At 50.5% G+C, this 22,473-nt stretch overlaps 1 protein-coding gene across 1 annotated transcript in view; it reads left to right on the forward strand.

Moving 5' to 3' along the window:
- EFHD1 (EF-hand domain family member D1) overlaps nt 1–22,473 on the forward strand; it is a 41,641-nt gene that overhangs the window by 13,802 nt on the left and 5,366 nt on the right. The window contains exons 2-3 of the mRNA XM_021690348.1: nt 8,843–8,990; nt 16,103–16,237. Coding sequence (XP_021546023.1) covers nt 8,843–8,990; nt 16,103–16,237 — 283 coding nt within the window. The remainder of the gene's footprint in view (nt 1–8,842; nt 8,991–16,102; nt 16,238–22,473) is intronic.

The following is a 22,473-nucleotide window of genomic DNA, read 5'->3' on the forward strand; positions in this document are numbered from 1 at the left end:
CTCCCCCCGCCTCCACTGGGGATTGCTCAGGGCAGGCTTCCCACCGGACGCTAAGTGCCAGTGCCCTGCCCTCACCGCCCTGGTCCTCCCTCTCCTCTCTGGATGGATTGCCTGGAACTTTAAATTCCCAGGTCCACTCACTCCACCCCTGTTCCCAAACTGAGTCCCCAGCCGCCTGTACTTACCCAAGCCCAGCAAGGGTGCCCCAGGCTTAGGATCTTTTTCTTAATGAGATAATTTCAGCCAAAACTAAAAAAGTGAGCCCTCCCTGGTAAGTTGAGTGCTTACTGGCCTTCCTTTAATCTTGGCAACAACTGGACAGAGGAGGGATTGGAAGCCCAGAGAGTTAGAGTGACTTGCCCAGGGACACACAGCATACAGTGTCACCAGGCTTTGAGCCAGGGGACTGTGGCCACTGCTGTCCTTCGCCTTCCTTGGGAGGAGCCCCCGAGCTCTAATAGACGAACTGTGCCTGTTACGTTGGTGTTGCTGAGTCAAGCTTTCTGAAGCCGAGCCCTCTCCAGCGGGTCCCTCTTGCTCAGAGGGTTCCTGGCATTGGTGCCCTCAGTGTGGCCAGAGAACCTCGCAATGCTGACCTACCGTCTCGCTGTCACTGGCGTGTTCCCTTGAGGGTGGTCATGGGATTCCGGTCGCTTTGTTTCCACACTGGGTTGCTGGCATCAGTGGCACGATGTGCGTGGAGCTGAAACCTCCCTATTTGCCCCCCACTGGGTGGGGGGACCTGGGTAGGGTGAGCAGCCGCCCTGGGAGGCCATCCCCTGCCCTCTCTTCCTGAACCCCCGGGGCTGGCCCGGGCAGTGCACTCCCCTGCATGCATTGGGGACAAAGCGGATGTCCCGGATTCTCTTGAAGGCACTGCCTCCCCTCTGATGTCTTGTGAGGCGCTGAGCACACAGTGGGGTGGCCCTGCGCCTCTCTGTCCTGCCTCCCCACCTTGCTTTATGAACTGCCGGACACTGAGTGTGAAACGAGGCTGCAGGATGCTGTGGCTGATGGGTGGGAGGGACTCAACCTCCACCGGCCTCCTGCGGCCTGCAAACGTGCTGGCCTCCTACCAGAAAAGGAAGGATATTTGCCAAAAGTGAGCCCCCCCGCCCCGACGTAGGCTGTGCACTACCCCACCCCCCAACCTCACCATCACCCTCCCTACATCCCTCCATAGCTAGGACTAGTGTGTGCTCCCCAGCCCCGGGAAACATCCACCCCACACCCTGAGCTGAGAGGTCGTTCTGAAGAAGCAGCCTTGTGAGGTCACTGCTGTGGTTCGCACTCTTTGGAGGTTGCTCCCATCCCCCAGCCCCACTGCCCCTAGGAAGACACAGCTCTCCCAGAATGCCTCGTGGGAGTTAGCTCCGCTCCCCTCTTCTGGGACATCCTGGCACCTCTGGACTGGACTGGCGACAGTGGCCCCCTCCCTTGGCTCTGCACGTGTGCTCGTGTTAGTTCCTGCCCCTCTGCCCCAGCCACCTCCCTCCACTCCAGCTCTGCCCACGTTCCGGCCGGATCAGTGCTCAACAGCCTCTTTGTACATCTGCCTGCCCGCCGGGACTGCTCTTTGTGCTCTCCTTCTGCTCTGGAGAAGCCCCAGGTAGACGGGAGCCAGGTGGTGAGTGAGTCGATGAATCGGGTTGGGGAGCCAGGAACTGATGGGAAATCAAAGACTCTGGGCTCAGGCTTTTGTACAGACTTAACTCCTCAGAGTCCCCACGTCATCAGAACCGCCCCGCAACCCTTCCTCAGGGCCTGCTTACTCTTACTTTGCATGCAGTTGTAACGCACTTGGAGATCTGGTTTCCGGGCCTGCTCCCAGCCTGTAGCAAATTAGAGGGAAGGACGGAAGGAGGAAGGGAGGGAGGGAAAAAGGGGGGGAAGAAAGAAGATGACTTGACAGCTAGGGAGGACCCTCCAAAGATAGGAAACCAGAACCTCAGAGAACTGGGCAACCAGGGGAATTTGGAGGAGAAACGACAGCCCTGTGACCTTGGGACATCCTGAGACTCATCTGGATAGGCACAGTTTGAGACACCCACAGGGAGAACCAGGGCGCCCCCGGAAAGGCCACTGGCTTTGGGGATAGTCTGACACAGTGCCCTTCTCTGACTTGAAAGTGCCTGGGCACCACAGGGTATTGTGAAAATGTAGGTTCTGATTGAGCCGGCCTGGGCCAGGGCCAAGGTTCTGCATTTCTAACAATCCTGGGTGACCTTGAGGCCCTGGCCTAGGGACCACACCCAGAGTAGCCTGTGCCTGCCTGTTGGAAAAGGCATTACATGATTTCCATTCAAGGCCTTTCTACGTAAAAGAAAAGCTGGGGCGATCCTCTCAACACTAAGACATTTTCTGGGGCACTGCCATCCTCCTGCGAACCACCCGCCCCCCCACCCCCACCCCCACCCCCACCCCGCCGGGATCCCTGGGGAGATTCTGATGGCTGAGCCTCCGCCACACAAAGGCTGACTGGCTTCTTTCTTCCTTAATGGCAGGATTATTCTGGTGAGGGGAAAACCAAGAAAACCCAGGGGCTCTGCACAGTGGAAGCTGAGAGAGCAAGTGATTCACAGAACCAGGAGGGGCTGAGCCCTGGGTGGACACTGGACACCGGCCCCTGTCCCCTTGTCCCCTTCCTAGTGGACCTTTGCTGGGGCCAGGCCAGGCGCTTTCCCAGGGCCTCGGCACCCACAGCGGTGGGCATGCTGGTGAGGGATCTCAGCCTGTCCCCCACCCCAGCCCCCCATCCAGTGACGGCCCCGGTCAGTACATAGCCTTTCTGAGTGAGCCCTGGCAAGAGACCGGATCCCTCACACAGGCTGGGCTGGGCTGTCACTGAGCTTGGGCTTCATGGAGATTCTGCATAAGAGGCCTGGGCAGGCTGTGCATTTGGGTTTCCCCCAGAATGCTAAAGATGTTGATAGCTGTGTGAGGCCCAGTCGAGAGAGGGCAGCTCTTCAGAGCAGGAGCCCTGGAAGCCGTCTTCGTTTTCATGACTGCAGACAGGTAGTCCTTTTAAAAATAGCTCCTCTCCTTGGCTGCTCACTGGGTGCCAGGGCTAAGTGTGGGTGTGTTATCTCCCTGCCCGAGTGTCTCCCAAGCGGGTGGCAGGGCTGGGTGTCAACGCCGGCCCGTGTCTGCAGGGCTGTCCCCAGGGCTGATGGGACTAGAGTCTCTCCTAGCAGATCCTGGAGAGTATAAAGATGACGGGGACTGAGGATCTTTTAAAGCAAAAAACATGGGGAAAGTTCACCAATTCAGAGGAGGGCTGGAAGGACACCCCAGGAAGCAAACAAGGGTGCAGTGCAGGGGCCTGAGTTTCTGGGTGGTTTTTCTTTAACATCCTGGGTTGCCATCAATAAGAAAAATCTGGGTTAAAATTTAAATTAATGAAAAAAACTGGTATTAGGAGCTACAGTGTTGGTAGGGGAGGAGCCAAGGGCTTAAGGGGACTCCAGGGAGCCTGCAAGCATTTGAAAGACAGAAACTGTGGGGAGGGAAAGGGAATATTTTGATGGTTTGAAGTAGGGGGAGGGGAATGCAGGTTTAGGCCAGGCTTGTAGGGAGAAAGCAAGCCCCAGATGGGCCTGGAGTTTCCCCTGAAGCCTGGTCTCACACCCCATTCCGGCAAAGGCTGCAAAGGCTTTCTGTCCCCGGTGGCAGGGGTTGGGGACCTGGGGGGTGTTTTGGTCGGTGAGTCTGACCCAGGCAGGCTGTTGTAGGTGCCGTTCCCTTTCCATGGGGCTGGGTTCCAAATCAAAAGGAAGTTGATAGAATTTTCTTGGGGGTGGGGGAGGAGGCAGAGGAGGTTTCCAGAATGCAGGAAAGGAATCTGACTGCATTCACCTTTCCGACAGGCACTTACCCGAAAGTTGGGTAAGTTAGCCAGTGGGCACATGGCCTTGTCTAATGGGGCCTCCACACTGGGCTGCTTGTGGAGAGGGGCTCTGAGCATGCTCAAGATGACTTTTGCCCCCTGGCCCAGCCTTGAGGGTCTCTGCTTCCTGTCACCTCCAGCTTCCTGCAGCCACACCCACCATGGGATGTGATAATGAAGTCCTACAGCCTTCAGAAAGGCCTTTGTCTTTTTAATACCATACTTCCCCGGGAATCTCTCTGCATTAGCTTTGAGGGGCAACCTTGGCATTCTGTTAGAACTGCCTGAATATCAAGTCTTATTCCCCACCCCCAGATTAACTCTGGTGGCTGGGTTGCTCAGCCCAGGAGTCGGGCTGTTGGCTCCGGCATCAGGCGAGGGGTCTTCCTCCTGGTTAACCTTGGGCTGGTTGACCTCAGTGGGCCCCCGTGTCTTCATAAGCCAGACAGTCGTACACCCCTCAGAGTAGTGCTGGAGGGTTGAATCAGATGAAATTTATTTGAAGGGCTTGCCTGGTGAGACTGTTTCTCCAGGTGTTTGTAAGATGGCAACCCTGGTATTCTTTTGGTCCAAAATGAATGCCTTTGCATATGTGAGCGGCCTGCTGCACCATAAGAAAAATCTGGGTTAAAATTTAAATTAATGAAAAAATTAATTTCTGGTCTCTGAGACCAGAATCAGAATCCACGCACGTTCAGGGCTCAGCAGTGTGGCTCTACCATTTCTGCCAGAGTCTTCAGGTATAAGTTGTAAAAGGTGTAAATCTGACAGTCCCAGTAGTGGTCTGTTTGTTGGGGACATTGAGTGTGCACTCTGCCCCCCACACACACACCGAGTTGTGGGGCATGTAGTAGAGATTCAGTTAATGACCATCCCTGCCTTCCCTGCTCCCCTGCAAAGCCAGGCGTCTGCTGGGAAGTCCCAGGTTCGTTCTCATCCTTAGGAAGTGGCTTCACCGCATACTTCTGCTTTCCCCATCTTTCCAGTGGGGTGACTAATGACCACTTCACAGCACTATCGGATTAAACGAGGTGATTTTGCACAGGGCCCAACGCTTAGTAAGCTCTCGATAAACCAGAAACACAGGCGGCTGCTATTAATTCTTTATAAGGCTGGTGTAAAGATGAAAAGGATGGGCATATGAGGCAATGTGCTGAGAACCGCAGAGCAGACCAATTTGAGCTATTAGGTGCTTTGAGCCCCACGGCGTGCACGGCCCATACGGTCGCTGGGTGCTTTGAGAGGAGCAGATACAACAGAAAAGATGACAAAGGGGATCTGGGAGGTTTTTCCTGCCTGTCTTGCAAAGCCAGGCCCTGAAGGAAGTGACCACGGACCAGCCCTTGTAGAGAGGGTCACTTTGAAGGGGGAAGGATGCACTTCTCGGTTATAAATCCAAGCTCCACAGGGAGGGGTGAGGACACCACTCATGTGTCGCTTTAGGGTCCTGCCAGGGCTTACCACAGCTGGCCCTCGGCCAGTGCTTCGGGGAGGGACAAAGGCAGGCGGCCTTTACTGAGTCCCGGGGAGTGAACCCTGCTCTTCCCGGCCCTGCTCGGCTTTGGAGATGTCCCTCCCCACATCTACACGCCGGCTTTATTTCTGTGCCAGGCGGATGGCCCGCTGCACCGCCCAGACCGGCCCGCCTAGCGGCACCTGGGCCCCTTCCCTCTACCTGGGACTTGCCCGCTGGGGTGCTGGGCTTCTGCTTCCAGGCCCTGACTCACCAAAGTGGTCACGTTGAAAGATTTCTACCCATTTAAAGATTTCTTTAAATTCCTTTAACCTGTTTCCAGACTTTGCTGAGGCTCTTTCTGAAATATTTCTCCTTTTTCTTAGGCCTGGAGAATGTCTCAGGCTTGTGGGCCTAACAGAAAGTTTGCAGAGAGGAGGAACAGAGAGGTGTATTGAAGGGCGGTTTCCAAACCTTTTTCTTTTTTTTTTTTTAGGATTTTATTTATTTCTTGGACAGAGAGAGAGAGAGAGTGAGACAGAGCAGTAGTGGGGGCAGGGTGGAGAGGGAGAAGCAGGCTTCCCGCTGAGCGGGGAGCCCGATGTGGGGCTCGATGTGGGGCTCGATCCCAGGACCCCGGGATCATGACCCGAGCCGAAGGCAGACGCTTAACGACTGAGCCACCCAGGCACCCCTGCTCCCTTTTCTCTTCCTCTTCCTCTGTGTTGAGACCCTACCCCTCTTTGCTTTTGCCCCCAGTGATTCACCTCTTAGATGCACCGCCCTTCAGTACTCCTCTCGGGTCCTCCTCTCTGCAAACTTGGCTGAGACCTGCACTAGTTGCTGAGCGGTGGGCAGAGGACATTTAGTTAAGATCCCAGCATGGTTGGTACCATTGTGGCAATTTAACTGACCTGTCCTCCTAACCCTGAATTGTTCAGAGAGGGGTTTCCCAAAGTGTTTTCCTTGGAACACCAGGTTGCCAAGATGAGCCGTGCCTACTTCTAGTGGAAAGTTCCCGAACACAGAGGATTGTGTGATCAGATGAGTCTGTGTGCTTTGTTCTCCTGCGGTAGGTTTCAGATGACCAATAGGAAGGTTCTGGAAAGTTCCACACTATAGAAGCCTGTTTATTTTGACTAGGACTCCCTGTAACAGACTGTCCCTCCAGCCTCTTTGTAAGAGCTCTTCTTACCTCAGGTCTTATTCTTGTTGGCTCTTTTTGCCAGAAAGCTCTTCCCTGTGTTGGTTCAAGTCCAGCTCTGTCATGTCCACGCATAGAGCCCAGCTCTTACTGCTCTTTGGGAATGTTCATGGAAAGTTTAAGTGCATCATGGGAAGACTGTGCTCTGCTTCCCGGGGCCAGATACTGTTGGTTCCTTCCACTCCCATCCTTGTGTGGGGCCGGCCTGGAGTGGAGAAGACTCACAGGCTGGGGAGGACTGTGATCCCCTTTCAGGGATTGTGGGAACACAGAGCTGCTGTGTTAGGAAATACCCAGCAGGGGGAGGCGGCATCTGCTGAGTACCAGAGGACTGACAATGGGGCTGTTGGCTCTCAGAGAAGGAAGGGGGCAGCTCCCTGAGCTTGGGGGTACAGAAAAGCCACTGAGGACAGTGGGGTGGTGGGAGGTGCATTCTGGGTGGGAGGAATGGCATGAGTCAGCTGCTGTGGCTGAAACAGAGCCCACTGGGGAGTACTGGGCCTCATCTCTGGCCTGACCACGTGGGCCTCAAAATACCACCAGCGCTCAGGATTAGATTTCTGATTGCCCACAGGCTGCATTCCTTGGTGGGTGGTGGTGTGGGTGCCAACAATGGTGGGCTTTTGTTGTTGGGAGGGTGGGGAGAGGGATAGATAGTGAAGGAGCCTGATAAGTTTCTCTATTTTTACTGTGGGGGAAAATACATGTAAAATTTGCCACCTTGACCATGAGGCGTGCCGTTCAGTGTATATTCACTGCCATCTGTCTCCGGACCTTTTCCTCATCCCAGACTGAAACTCTAACCCATGAAACAGTCACTCCCCAGGCCCTGGTAACCACTGTTCTACTTTCTGTCTCTATGATTTGACTCTTCTTGGGCCCTCAGACAAGTGCAGTTATATAGTATTTGTTCTTTTCTGCCTGGCTTGTCTCAGCCCTGCCGTAATGTTGTCTAGGTTCCTCCTCGAGGTAGCATGTGTCAGATTTTCCCTCCTTTTTATTGTGAATAATATCCTATTGTATAAATACACCATGTTCCTTTGTATGGATATACTGCATTTTGTTTATCCATTCATCAGAAATGGACACCTGGGTTGTTTACACCTTTTGGCTGCTGTGAACTGATTTGCTTTGTAAACAAGGTGTTCAGACCTGAACAACAAGGATCCCTGAGGAGCAGAAAATGGAACGGACTTGGAGGGAGAAGAGCTGGGGGGTCAGTAAGAAAACCTTGTCACAGCCCAGGTGTGTGGAGAAGTAGGGGGTGGACAGGTTGGCAGAAAGCAGAGGACAGAAGCTTGAAGAAGGATCCCCCCTCCGTGGTGAGGCTGGGTTTGTTTCCAGGCAGGGAACTGGGGGGCTGGAGGGGCACCAGCAGAGATGCTGGCTCTGTGGTAAAACCCGGCCAACAGGTCAGAGCCAGGTCCTCTCTCAGCAGACACTCACAGAGATGCGACTGTTTGGACCTGGAGGCTAGATGAGCGTGCCAGAGAGCCGGGGCCAGGACAGCTGCATGCAAGGGTGGGAACCAGCTTCCATAGGCAGGAGACCAGAAGGATGAACGGAGAGGGGCGCCTGGGTGGCTCAGTCAGTTGGGTATCTGACTCTTTTTTTTTTTTTTAAGATTTTATTTATTTTTTGACAGAGAGAGAGACAGCGAGAGAGGAAACACAAGCAGAGGGAGTGGGAGAGGGAGAAGCAGGCTTCCCGCGGAGCAGGGAGCCCGACGCGGGGCTCGATCCCAGGACCCTGGGATCATGACCTGAGCCAAAGGCAGACGCTTAACGACTGAGCCACTCAGGCGCCCCGGGTATCTGACTTTTGATTCGGCTCAGGTCATGATCTCGGGGCCCTGGGATGGAGCCCCGAGTTGGGCTCCCTGCTCAGCGGGGAGTCTGCTTCTCCCTCTCCCTCTGCCCCTCCCCCACTCTCTCGCACTCTCTCTCAAATAAGTAAATAAATAAAATCTTTAAAAAAAGAGTAAGAAGGAAGAACGGAGGGGTTTGTGGAAGTGGGGGAGGCAGGGACCCAAACTTATGGCCTTGTTAGGGGGATACAAGACCTGACAACAACCATGTTATACAGGATCCCCTTTGAATCGTGTCGTGCAGTGCCCGAAGGTGTTTCAAGAAGGGGGTCCCTTCTGATCTGGTGACCCAAGTGGGCACTGCAAAGCAGCAGGTGACAATTATTTTCCAGTAAATGAGGCCAAAAGAATTACGTGTTTGGGAGAGTGACAAGTATCCTATGGTCCTGGCCGTGGTGGTCCCTTGTCAGCATCCTTCCTTTGACCCCGCAGGTATGACGCTGGACGGGACGGCTTCATTGACCTGATGGAGCTGAAGCTGATGATGGAGAAGCTGGGGGCCCCCCAGACCCACCTGGGCCTGAAAAACATGATCAAGGAAGTGGATGAGGACTTCGATGGCCAGCTCAGCTTCCGCGAGGTACCTGAGTCCCTGCGTTGGAGGGCCCCTGAGAGGAACCTCACAGTTCCTCTCCCGAGCACTGATTGGACAGTTAACCTAGAGTTCTTTAAAAATATCTTTAAAAAGCTAGTGAACTGCAGTGCTGGCATGGGAAAATGCTCGGTAAGCAGATAGAAAGTCACTGTGGGTAGGACAACCTCATTTGGATGAATGTTTGGGTGTGGAGAAATCTGGAAGGATGTTTACCAAATAGTGGATATGTGTGGGTGCAAAGTTTTGGTAGTTTTATGATTTTATACTTTTTTAGATATCAAAACTTTCAACTTCTATAATAAGCATAGAGTCAAAAAGGAATTAAACAGAGGGTCTTACTCCATGCTCATGGAGCTCCCTGTGTCCCCATAACAATCCAAGAACGGGCTTTTTGGCCTTTGAATCCCTGAAATTGCAGGCAAAATTTTGTATGTACAGATCTCTTTCTGGAAGAGTGCAAGTAGATTCAAAGTCTGATCTCTAAATGTGTGAGAACTTGGTGATAAGGCCGTTTCTATCTTGGGGGGGACATCTCGGGGACACTGGGTTTCTTCCAGGGCAGGGATGCAGCCCCACAAAGAAGGGTTCCATGTCTTATGTGCTTGAGTTTTATTGCAAGGTCTCCAGACGTGTCTGTGTGCCCTGGTGTTAGAACAGGTTTGGGGACACCCGGGCTCAAAGCTCCAAGCATTAGCCCAGCTGCTAAAGTCCCATTCTGTCACATCTCAGCTGGGCCCTTGAGGGCTGGGAATAGAGAGCGCTGTCCTTGCTTCCTGGTGTGTAACCTTGGTTATTCCAGAAACAGTGGAGTTCCAGCATCCTGGTTTCTGATGGTGAGGGCTTTGGCCATGTACGGGTCCTCTCTCCAGGCTAGATAGGGCCCATGGACATTCTTCTGAGGTCCCTGGGGCCGAACCGGCAGCAACAAGTCCTCTCCCCAGCTGTGGTGAAACTGGCCTTGCCTCTCACTGCCCACAAATCAACTCCAGATCCCCCCTTCAATTCCTTTCCTGGACTGGCACATGCAGAGAGAGAAGATCACGGAAAACCTGTGTTGGGCATAACCCTCAGGATATTCTAGGCCAGCCTTCTCATCTCAGAGCTAAGGAGCTAGAGGGCCAAAACGGTCAGCACTTGGCCTGAAATCACGTTCCAGCTCAAGGCTGGACCTGGGTGGCGGGCTCGGTGCCCACGGCCTCCCGTCGTCAGCTGCCACGCTCATCTTCACAGTTGTCCCTCTGGCTCCCTGGCCTCTCGTTTGGCTCCTTTGTATCATTCGTGCTAGGCATTGGCTCTTTCAACCCAGCTATCCCTGGGGTAGAGAAGGTAAAAGCTTTCGTGTGGGTGAAGCTTTGGAGGCAACACCAGGGAAAGAGCTTCTGTGGCAAAGTTGTGACTTGTGGGGAACAGAAATCCAGAGGTTGTTGAGAGGTCTGTGCAAGTCACCAGCCGAGCTAAGACGCAGTCCCAGGAGCCACCCAAACGTGCTCCTCGTTGAATCTAAGAGGCTTGGTTAGCTTTCGCTTAGCTGCAGGTTTGGCCATTTCCCACAGAAATGCCCACAGGTGGACATCAGAGGTTTGGAAATCTCTAAAGTGTTCCTGTTGTAGGTTCTCCCCCCTCCCCGCCCCCCCACAAAGCCTCAGTGACATTCCTGTCAGTCCTTTGTCATTGAGAGCCCCACTGTGGTCCCATCTCTAGCAGGCGCCCCAAGTTATTTTACTCCTGAGCCTCAGTTTTTCTGTCTTTAAGGGGCACCTGGGTGGCTCAGTTGGTTAAGCATCCCACTCTTGATTTTGGCTCAGGTCATGATCTCAGGGTCGTGGGATCGAGCCCCGTGTCCAGCTGAGCACTCGGTGCAGGGTCTGCTTGAGATTCTCCCTCTCCATCTGCCCCTCCCCCTTACTCGCACTCTCTCTCTCTCTCTCTGAATAAATAAATAAACTCTTTAAAAAAAATAGGGTTGTTAATAGCTTTCCCTCAGGACTGTTGTGAGAAGGGAGTTCTCTCTCCATGCCTGAATCAGTTAGAACTCCTGATGGCAAGCGACAGAGAATGCCAGCTCATTTACACAGGAAAACAACAAACAGCTCTCGGCTCCCGTAGCCGGGAGATGAAGAAGTGGAAATGCATCGGGCACAGTAGTGCAGCATCTTTCTCTGGTCATACCTCGACCGTGCTTTCTTCTCTGTCCACCTCACCTTTTCTTTCCACATTGCGTGTTCTCCCTGACGCCTGCCAAGATGGCTACCAGCAGCTCCAGGTTCTATGGTCCCAGGTTAGCAGCCGTGGGGCCTGAACTGTCTCAGCTGGCCTCTGAATGGCGCTGCTAGGCACACGTGCCCACCTCCTGACCAGTCACTGCACTCGGGGGACTAGGATTGGCTGGGTCCAGGTCAGGCACCACAGGGCCCCATGGCCCGTGGTCCCACCATCATCATCACGTGGGGGCCAGGTTGCCAGACAGACAAAATTGCTCACTTCTACTGCTCTTCCCTCACAGCCTGGCATTTAGTAGGTGCTTAGTGAATGTTTCGGTTCCCTTTCCTTCTCTTTGGATTAAATTGACCAAAGCAGGTCACATCCACATAAAAGCTCTTTGATATGGAATGTATGTCTCCTTTAAGTGCTATTATGCTACTTTCCCCCAGTGTACAAAGCAATTGCTCTTTCTTTTAAACCATTTCCTTTCCAATTATGAAAAGAATGCATGTGGGGGCACCTGGCTGGCTCAGTGGGTGGAGCATGTGACTCTTTGTGACTCTTGATCCCAGGGTCGTGAGTTCAAGCCCCACATTGGGCACAGAGCCTACTTTATTATTATTATTTTTTTAAGATTTATTTTATTTATTTGACAGACAGAGAGCACAAGCAGGGGGAGCCGCAGGCAGAGGGAGAAGCAGACTCCCCGCTGAGCAAGGAGCCCGATGTAGGGCTCGATCCTGGTGACCTGAACCAAAGGCAGACACTTAACCGACTGAGCCACCCAGGTGCCCCTCCATTATATCTCTCTTAAAGAAGAATTGTGCTCCGGGCGCCTGGGTGGCTCAGTCGTTAAGCGTCTGACTTCGGCTCAGGTCATGATCCCAGGGTCCTGGGATCGAGTCCCACATCGGGCTCCCTGCTCGGCAGGAAGCCTGCTTCTCGCTCTCCCACTCCCCCTGCTTGTGTTCCTGCTCTCGCTATCTCTCTCTCTGTCAAATAAATAAATAAAATCTTTAAAAAAAAAAAAAAGAAGAAGAATTGCTCTCCAAGGCCAGATGTGTGGTGGTTTTGTATGAAGGTTGAGTGATGGGTTATTGGATACCTGTCAGTACTGGGAATTGTGGGTTCCATTTTCTCCTACTCTACCCTCCTTTGGGTGGGGCCCTGGCTGTGCTGGGTTGCCCATTGGCCTCATCATTGCTGATCGGACCGTGGATGGACCCTCACCAGACTAGGTCCACTAGATTCCCTAAACTAGGAATTTGAAATTGGGGTGAAGTATTGCAAATTGGTTCTGCGGCTGGCTGTTCCTGCAAGATTAAGTCAGTGTTTTTATAGAACAAAAACCTTTTTGCTTAAGTCAACAAGTTTGTTTCTGTCACTTGCAATCTTAGAGTGCTAACTAATTCAGGGCAAGTGTTTGCATTACCAGTCAGAACCATGAAATTAACTTTTTTTTTTTTTTAAATTTAGGGTGCCTGGCTGTCTCAGTTGGTAGAGCATGCGACTCTTGATCTTGGGGTTGTGAGTTCGAGTCCCATGTTAAGGGTAGCATTTACTTAAAAAAGAAATTAAATTAAAAAAATTTTTTTTAAGATTATATATTTATTCATTTGACAGAGAGAGACACAGCAAGAGAGGGAACACAAGCAGGGGGATTGGGAGAGGGAGAAGCAGGCTTCACGCTGAGCAGGGAGCCTGATGTGGGGCTCGATCCCAGGACCCCGGGATCATGACCTGAGCGGAAGGCAGACGCTTAACAACTGAGCCACCCAGGTGTCCCAAATTGAAAAATTCTTTAAATTTATCAGAAGCATTTGATAGCTTGTGTCTGAAATCACTGTTTTAGCTTTGTTAGTTCTCTTTCTGTTTCTTTGTTTTCTGCTGCTTCTCTCCCCCCTCCCGCCTTTGCTCATAGTCACAGCTAGGACACTTTCCAATTCCCCACAACATACCAGTCTTTGTGGACTATAAATAGGAAGACAGACAAGGCTGGGCAGTTGGAGAAATTGTCATTCAGGAGTTGGTGATTATAATAAAATCAAATGGGAATGCCTGGCATGCTTTTCTGGAAGGCTGAACATTTTCAGGTTGAGCTGGATTTTTTTTTTTTTTCTTTAACTGGCTGGGGCCGGGTAACACCTAAGTTATGACAGGGCTGCTGTTGGTCCTCCGTGAGCTGGCAGGGTGAGAGTGAGCACATGTGGGAAAAAAAGATCCATGAGGAGTACTTAAGCCCGCCTGTAAATACCACCTCCACTGTAGATGTGAGAAAAATGAGCCTCAGGGATAAGGAGGCACCCCCCACCACCACCATCACCACCAGGGTCACTTGGATTGTTGCTAGGCTAGGACCATGCTCCATCTTTCTAGAGCTGCCTTCCCAGTGTGGAGGGGCTATCTGTTTTGTATTGGCCTTGTGAAGGGAGGGATAGGGGGTGTTCTGTAAGCTGTGAATATTTTAAGGGTGGGCAGGGTGCTGAGGGACAGGTTTTCACTCCTTCCCTCTGCAGATGGCTCACATTTCCCGTGCTGGCATCTTGGCGGCTGCATTCTCTTCCATGAGAGCCGATTACAACCATCTCCCCCCAGCCCCCCTTGCCCTCCATCCTGTTCTTAGGAGCCTCACCTCCGAAGGGCTTGTTTTCCAAGACTTGGAGCCCTTATTCTGGCTCTCATAGTCTGCAGCAAACTGAGCCTTTGCCGGCCTCTAGTGAGGAAGTTGGAAGCTGCAGGTGGATGAACGTGGCATTTCTGTGGAGTCAAGTGGCCCGCGGCAGCCTCTACAAAGCTACGCGTCTTTGAGCATCTTGCTTCACCCCTTGCTTCTCATGTGGCAGCGTCCACAGTGGAGTTAAGAGATCCGAAGCAAGAATTACAAAGAAAGGCTTATTCGCATGGCAGTTTGGGGTGATGGTGGTAGATGCTGAGCCTTCCACTTAATGAAACACACTTCCCTCTAGGGACTAAGAGTCTTGGCAGGAAAACACAGCCAGGTTGGAATTTGGAAAGCCCGTTGGAGTTGTTTGGCCCCTCAGTCTACTTTAGGTAATGTCCTTTTCCCTTGGGGAAGCCTTTCTTTAGAGGGGATGGTCATGAAGAAAAGAAAAAAAAAACCCTGAAAACACAAGATTGCCCTGTAGACACATGTGTTTTATGTAGCACCTAAAACTGGGGAGAAGTCTTTCAGTGCTAACTTGGAAAAACAAATTATAGAAGCTTGGACAACAGCTGTTTGACAAATTCACCAAAATTCTTTAGAGAAGTAAAAGTCGTAAAATCGCCTAGAAGATGGGAGACCTGCCTTTTCAGCCTGGCTTATTTATTTAAAAATATATTCTGTGGTTGCGGGGGGGACATCTATCCTGTGGAGGCTTTAGTACAAATTGGCTTTAAAGATTAATGCATTCAGGAAAAAAAAAAAAAAGATTAATGCATTCAAGCCACACTTTGGAATCTGGAGGAAGAGGATGGATTATTCCATAAATGGTGTGGGGATTGCTAACTAAGCATTTGGAAGAAAATAAGGTTAATGATCAACCTCGCAGGATAGATCAGAATAAATTTCAAAGATTAAATATTTACACGTTTAACAAAAAAAGGGGTCATAAAAGCAATAGACAAAAACATAGGTGATTGTTTCTGTAACCTTGGTGGCAAGAAAGGTTTTTCTCAGCATAACCCTGGTGCACTGGGGAGAGAGAAGGAAAAGACTGATAATTTATATAAAATTTTTGCAAGTCAAAAATGATCATAAATACGATGAAAAGGTAAGTGATGGCTGAAGTATTTGAAACATACCAGGTTCTATAAAGATCTCTTAGAAAACACCTGGGTGGCTCAGTTGGTTAAGTGTCTGCCTTCGACTCAGGTCATGATCCCAGGGTCCTGGGACTGAGCCCCGCGTCGGGCTCCCTGCTTCTCCCTCTCCCTCTGCTGCTCCCCCTGCTTGGGCTCTCTCTCTTTGTCACAAATAAATAAAATAAAATAAAAAGATTTATTAAAAAGAAAAAAGAAAAAAAAAGAACACTTGAGAGAGGTGCCTGGCTGGCTCAGTCGGTAGAGCATGTGACTCTTGATCTCAGGGTCGTGAGTTCTAACCCAACATTGGATGTAGACATTCCTTAAAAAATGAAATCATTAAAAGAAAGCACTAGCAAAAGTAAACAATCTAATGCAAAAATGGGACACAAACAGAAAATATGGTTGATTAAAAAAACATCGAAATTATTTAATTTTAAGAAAATAGTTCGGGGCGCCTGGGTGGCTCAGTTGGTTAAATGACTGCCTTCGGTTCAGGTCATGATCCTGGAGTCCCGGGATCGAGTCCCACATCGGGCTCCCTGCTCAGCGGGGAGTCTGCTTCTCCCTCTGACCCTCCTCCCTCTCATGCTGTCTCTCATTCTTGCTCTCAAATAAATAAAATCTTTAAAAAAAAAAAAAAGAAAGAAAATAGTTCGTATAGGTCTATTGGATTGTTTTCTTTCGTGGCCAAAAACTAGGACACTGCCAGTTTTTGCTTTTATAGACAATGCTTCTTAAACTATTGTGCAAATGTTTCTGAGGGACAGATGCCCCGGCATTGGAATTAATGGTTGGAAAGGTGAAAGCATTTTATTTTTGGTAAATTTTTCCAGAGTACCCTCCAAAAAATTTGAATCGGTTTACATTCCCTTCCACTGGATATGAAGGTGCCCATTTCCCTATGTTCTTGTGGAAAATGGGCATGTGGTTTATTTTTGACAGTGTGATAAGGGGAAAATAATTGGCCCCGTGCACGTATTTATACCCGTTTTCGTATTCTTGGCAATCACGACTTTCCCCTGGGCTGGCGGGGATCGCTGTAAGTCTCCGTGAGGGTGACCTGGACTCTGATGCACCCTTTCCTGCAGTTCCTGCTCATATTCCACAAGGCCGCCGCTGGGGAGCTGGAAGAGGACAGCGGGCTGATGGCGCTGGCCAAGCTCTCCGAGATCGATGTGGCCCAGGAGGGCGTCAAAGGTGCCAAGGACTTCTTTGAAGCTAAGGTGGGTGCTTCTTGTGCAGGACCGTCCTCCCTCCCTTCACCCTGCCCAGCAGGAGCTCAGTGTCTACCTCATTCACTTGCCCAGGACAAGCAGAACAGCAGTAGCTTAAGTGTGTGTATCGTGTGTGATTGAAGGGGGATGAGTGTGTCTGCATGCAATCTGAAAATGCGAAGCAAAATGGAAAGACGATCAGATGGTAAGTGCCTTCCATCCTGGTTTCTGATCCGAATGGGTTTGCTGGTACGAGGCTCCGGATTGACTCTGGATCCAGACTTCCCAAAAGAACTCCTCTCTGCCCCAAGCCACAGTTGAATTAACTGGAGCAGATGCCTCTACCTTCACATCTTAAGTGAACAAGTGAACAATGGGGCCAGAGGAGGGCGCCCCGGTGGCCTGCCCCTGCCCCAACTGGAACCAGTACGTACCCCACTGACAGTGGTTCGGGGTTGGAAAGCAATCTCCAGTGGGTGGCCCCAGAGCCCTTCTGGGTGCTTCCATTCATTCACATGTTCATCCCATCATCAGACATGTTTGGAGAGCCTCCCCCTGGCTGGGCGCTGTCAGCGCTGTCATATTCATCTCCACAGAGTACCCCTGCAGAAAGAGAAATTAGAGAGCCCTCCAAAGCCCCGGTCAGCCAGAGTAGTAGAGTGCAGTGGGGGAGGGCTGCCTGGGGTCAGATCCTGCCTCCTCCACTGACCCTGTTACCGCTCTGTGCCTCAGTTTTCTCATCTGTACGATGGGGGCGATAATAGGATGGCTATGAGGATTAAAGGAGCTCAGCTATAGAAAGTGTTCAGCAAGTGCCTGGCTCACTGTGAGCGCTCGATACGTGATAGGAGCTGTTGGGACTCCCTCCCGTCCCAGATGGAAGCCAGCCTCTTGGAGAGTGTTCGCTTATTCCAGGAGTGTGCCCAGAGACACAGTGTCCCTGGCAAACATCCTGGCCATGCTGGCCCCTGAGTAGGACTGTCTCCTTACATCCCCATGATGCCACTTAGAGACCGGGTCAGGCATCATTCTGCCAATATGTAGACTGTGAATCATGGCGGACCCCTAACACCTGCATTCCTCCTGCCATCATCTCAGGATTCTCGGGACAGGCCAAACCCCATATGGCGCCTTCAACGCCAGCATCCTGGGTCCAATCCTGAAAGTGGTTTGGCCCTTCCTTCCTGACTTAGCATGGATTCAACACAGCTCTGGCAACGCCAGGCACACCAAGCTCTGGAAATACAACTCCTTCACGGGGAGGTAGTAGACAAAACTTGCCTTCCCCAGGACGCACATAGTCTAGGGAGGAAAACAAACTCTCAGCCTTGAAAGAGAGGGAATAGAGAGGAGGGATGGGTGAATTCTGGAAGGATGGGTCCTCTCCATTCATTGCCCGATGAGCCAACACTTGCGGATCTTTCATGATGCCTTGGGCAGGGGCCTAAGATTGAGACCCAGGTTTAATGTGACGTTTTTTGGGCCACTGCTGCAACTCAGCATTCCATGCTCTTGTTAAAGTCTGCACGAAGTCTCTGGGAACGATGAAGAATCTTGCAACCCGACTCTGATCCTTGCTCTGGTCTCCACCCCGTGTGCATTTCTTCAAATAACTGCCATGCCTTTTCACCACTGGGGCCTAGTGCCTGCTATTTCTCCACCTGGAATACCCAACCCAAAGGCCTCTTCCTGGAAAACTCTACTCCTTCCATGTTTAAAGAGTGGAGGGAGCAGAGTTTGGCTGCTTTTCCTGAGAAAGTCCACCCTCTTCTGTGTGCAGCTACTACCAACAGAAGTGGTGTTATAATGTATCTGTTCAAGGGGCGCCTGGGGGGCTCGGTGGGTTCTTGAGTTTGGCTCAGGTCCTGATAGGCATGGAGCCTGCTTAAGATTCTCTCCCTTTCCCTCTGGCCCTCCCCTATTCTCAGACATTTTTGGTGAGAGAGCAGAAATTGTCCCAGCTCTTCAGAGAGCAGTTTGGGGCTGGCTGTGAATGCTTCGTATCATTTACTTCTGGGATTCTGCCCCTAGGATTTTATCCCTTAGGGGCACTCATGCAAATAAACATAGACGTGTAGACAGGGATTTTATACAGCATTAACAGAAAAATTGGAAACAACCAGAGCTTCCATTGTCAGGGAATTGAGTCCCTGGTGGCACGCCCGCCCATTTGCACATCCTGAAGCTATCGGAGAATGCGGTGCAGCTGCACTCGTGTGTGGACAGATGTCCAAAACAAAGGAAGCAGAACATTATGTTTGAAACCCAATTTTGTTAAATACTAAATACGACCTGGATAATTACATACCCAAGTCTTAGTAATAGCTATGACTGACTGAGGGACTTCTTTTTTATATTTTTGGAATGGAATAGTTTTATAATGTGTGTGCATGATTTTTATAAGGAGGAGAAAAGATTAAAAGAATAACAACGAAATGTTTTGAACTTGTTGTATGTCTGCCTCCTCAACCCAGACTCAAAGGCAGAGAGGTGTGTTATCTTTGTAATTACAGAGCCTGGCTCATAATGGCCCTCACTAAATGTTTGCATGACTGACGAATGGAAGGCATCATCACGCCGATTTGGGAGAGGGCCATCAAGGAGCTGACATTTGCGACAGATGTTCAGAGATGAATGGGGATTCACCTTGTAATCAAGGGAGGGCGTTCCTGCCGTGGGAACAGCAAGCACAAAGGCTCCGAGGCACAGAGGGTAAAGAACGTTGGGAAGCTGGTTCCCGTCCACACCAGATGCAGTTGCACAGGGAGCTCTGGTCTCCCTTGAAGGTCAGGCCTCCCCAGCCTGCTAACCACCAGAATTATCTGCAGACCAGCTTTTCAGGTCCCCCTACCCCCCACCCCAAACCTACTTTGGATTTTCCAGGGTAGGGCCCAGGTACCGTGGAGCTGACTGAGCTCTGCACAGCCTTGCTTGGGAAACAGGGCTGCAGGTGCCGGGGGCCCTCAGAGGGCCTCCACCTGACCAGCGCTGCATACTGGGGATGGACTGGCCTGGGGAGAAGCTGGAGTCAGGAGGCTTCTCCAGATGTCTGGAGAATTTTAGGTCCATCAAAGGTAGTGACAGTGGAGCTGGGGAGGATCCCAAACTAACTAGCACTCTCAATACTTAATGACTGCTTGCTTGGAGGTAGATAGTAAAAAAAAATGCCACTAGGGGCGCCTGGGTGGCTCAGTTGGTTAAACGACTGCCTTCGGCTCGGGTCATGATCCTGGAGTCCCGGGATCGAGTTCCGCATCGGGCTCTCTGCTCAGCGGGGGGTCTGCTTCTCCCTCTGACCCTTCCCCTCTCATGCTCTCTGTCTCTCATTCTCTCTCTCGCAAAAAAAAAAAAAAAAAAAAAATGCCACTAGGACTAGGCTTGTGGAGCTGTGTAGAGAGGGGGTGATGATATTTTAAAAATCAAGACAGGGAAGTGCCCCCCTTCCCCCATGGGAATGGTTTGAGGAAGGGAATGGTATGCCCTTTCATTTGAAGGGCACCATGGGGGTGCCTGGCTGGCTCAGTCAGAAGAGCATGTGACTTTTGATTTCAGGGTCATGGGTTCGAGCCCCACATTGGTGTAGAGATTGCTTAAATAAATTAAAAAAAAAAAATGAAGGGTACAATGTTGGTTGTAAATAGTTTCATTTGTGTTCTGCGGGACAGAACTTGGTCATACCTGCCTGCATGGGAGAATACCAAATGCCTTTCTTCCTCGGGATCTGTGTGCCCAGCTGTTAATTCTGCTGCTAGGGAGGATGGGGACGCTAGATACTGAGGGTCGTGGAATAATCTTCCACACTTGTTCGTTGCTGAACCAAGCACTGGCAAGAGCTGGAATACCATTACCCTGACTGGCTTTCTTCTGGAGCCCAGGGTCGGGTCCGTCTCCCCAGACCCTCGGGCCATGCGCCAGGGGAACGTCTTGGAGGATGAGAGAAGGGAGGAAATGAATAGCCTTCATGGACGCCCGACTACACAGACCATGGGATCCGCCTTCACAAGATACAAGTAGCACCTCGAGAATTAGAGGAGAGTGACTATGGTAGAACACAGCGGTGACTGGACTGTGGGGAAGGATGTAAGCAGAGACACAAGGAAACCCTGGAGAAAAATGCCATTTTGGAGGACAGGAGCACTTTTAAGAAAAGTTGAAGTCAGATGAGGCCAGAGTGGGGGTCTTGGGTCTGGCAAGCGGGTCAGTTGGAGATTTTTGAGAGACCAGGTTCCCTGTGGGGGGCAGATGGCAGTAGGGTAAGAGGTGAGTGGGAACTGGGGAGGAACAGCCTGACTTTTCTGTGTAGACGGCTGGCAGAGGAGTCCTGGACAAAGTGGGGATGGTAGCTTGGGATTAGAGAAGAACTTTTGGTTTGTTGTTGTTGTTTTTAAACCTAGAGTAGACAGATGTTGGTGTGTTTTTAGAGCCCAGGGAAGTGATCCACAGAGAAGAAAACATGAAGACACGGAGTGGGGTGATTGTCGAGACAGGACTCACAGACCATAGAATCAAGGAGAGAGGTAGACTTTTTTTTTTTTTTTAAAGATTTTATTTATTTGCCAGAGAGAGAGAGAGAGAAAACAAGCGGGGGGAGCGGCAGAGGCAGAGGGAGAAGCAGGCTCCCCGCTGAGCAGGGAGCCCTACGTGGGGCTCGAATCCAGGACCCTGCGATCATGACCTGAGCCGAAGGCAGATGCTTAACCAACTGAGCCACCCAGGTGTCCCGGCTTTTTTTTTTTTTTTTTTTAAGATTTTATTTATTTATTTGAGAGAGAGAGAGCGAGAGAGCACAAGCCAGGGGAGGGGCAGAGGCAGAGAGAGAAGCAAACTCCCTGCTGAGCAGGGAGCCCTACGTGGGGCTCGAATCTAGGACCCTGAGGTCATGACCTGAGCTGAAGGCAGACGCTTAACCTACTGAGCCTCCCGGGCGCCCCAAGAGGTAGACTTTTATAGTGGAGAACAAGGACCCCAAGTGAGGGAGTTACAAGGACCTCTCCCCCTCTGACCTGGCCAGCAATAGTGGACAGGTGGGCCTTAGGTCTGTGCCTTATCTAACGCTCACACAGACACTCTGGAGGGAGGTGGTAGCATCCTGCGCTGCAGCTGAGGACTGAGGCTTAGACAGTGGTTTGTTGGTGAATGTTTAGCAACTGGCTCTCTGAACAGAGTACGCATGTACATATATGCCTACGTTTATTATAAATTTTAATGATATAAAGGATAGATAGCACACAATTTACAAATAATAAAGTATATACTACTTTAATTATAAATTCCACATAGTCTATTGATTCTCAAAGAACGACTCCTTGATTTTTGCTGGGCTCTATCTGTTGCCAGCCTATGGTTGCAACTGACAAAAGAATCTAGGTCCAACATGAATGTTGGTTGATATTTTGTTTAAGTTAATTCATAAGAAAAAGTGAAGGGACATATGTCAGAATTTCATTCATTCCTCAATGATGTGAGCAATTTCTTTGCTGAATTTTTTTTTTTAAGATTTTATTTATTTATTTGAGAGAGAGAGCATGGAAGGGGGCAGAGGGAGGTGGAGAAGCAGACTCCCCGCTGAGCAGGGAGCCTGATGTGGGGTTCCCTCCCAGGACCCTGGGATCATGACCTGAACCGAAGGCAGACACTTCACTGACTGAACCATCCAGGTGCCCCCTTGCCGAATTGGTAATAGTTTTCAAGTACTGGAAGAATATTCCCTGAATTTCTTTGGAGCTATTCATAATATAAAGGCTACAGACACTACACATTTTTCAGCTTAATCTGCATTTTTAACATTTCCCTTTCTTAAGAAAACTTTCTTAAGAAAAGATTGTCAATGAAACAATAAATCAAGCCCTACTTTGTAGCATTTTGTTGGGTTCCAAGGTGTAAATACTCCCGCTAGGGTTGCTTGCAAGCTTCCAACAGGATGTTGCTGAAAGTAGATTTGGAGTCACAGTGCATTATTGTGTAGGATTCCCACCTTAGAGATATAACTGAAACAGACAACCTCCAAAACAGAAAGAGTAAAATGTAGCAAGATAATCAAGAAACAATGACTTTGTAATATTTATTTCTTTTGTTTCTAATATAATTTATAGACTTATATAATTTAACTTTTAATATATTTTTTAAAGATTTTATTTATTTGTCAGAGAGATAGAGAACACAAGTAGGGGGAGTGGCAGGCAGGGGGAGAAGCAGGCTTCCTGCTGAGCAAGGAGCCTGATGAGGGACTCGATCCCAGGACCCTG

The sequence above is a fragment of the Neomonachus schauinslandi genome, chromosome 3, assembly GCF_002201575.2.
Source record: "Neomonachus schauinslandi chromosome 3, ASM220157v2, whole genome shotgun sequence".
Taxonomy (NCBI): Eukaryota; Metazoa; Chordata; class Mammalia; order Carnivora; family Phocidae; genus Neomonachus; species Neomonachus schauinslandi.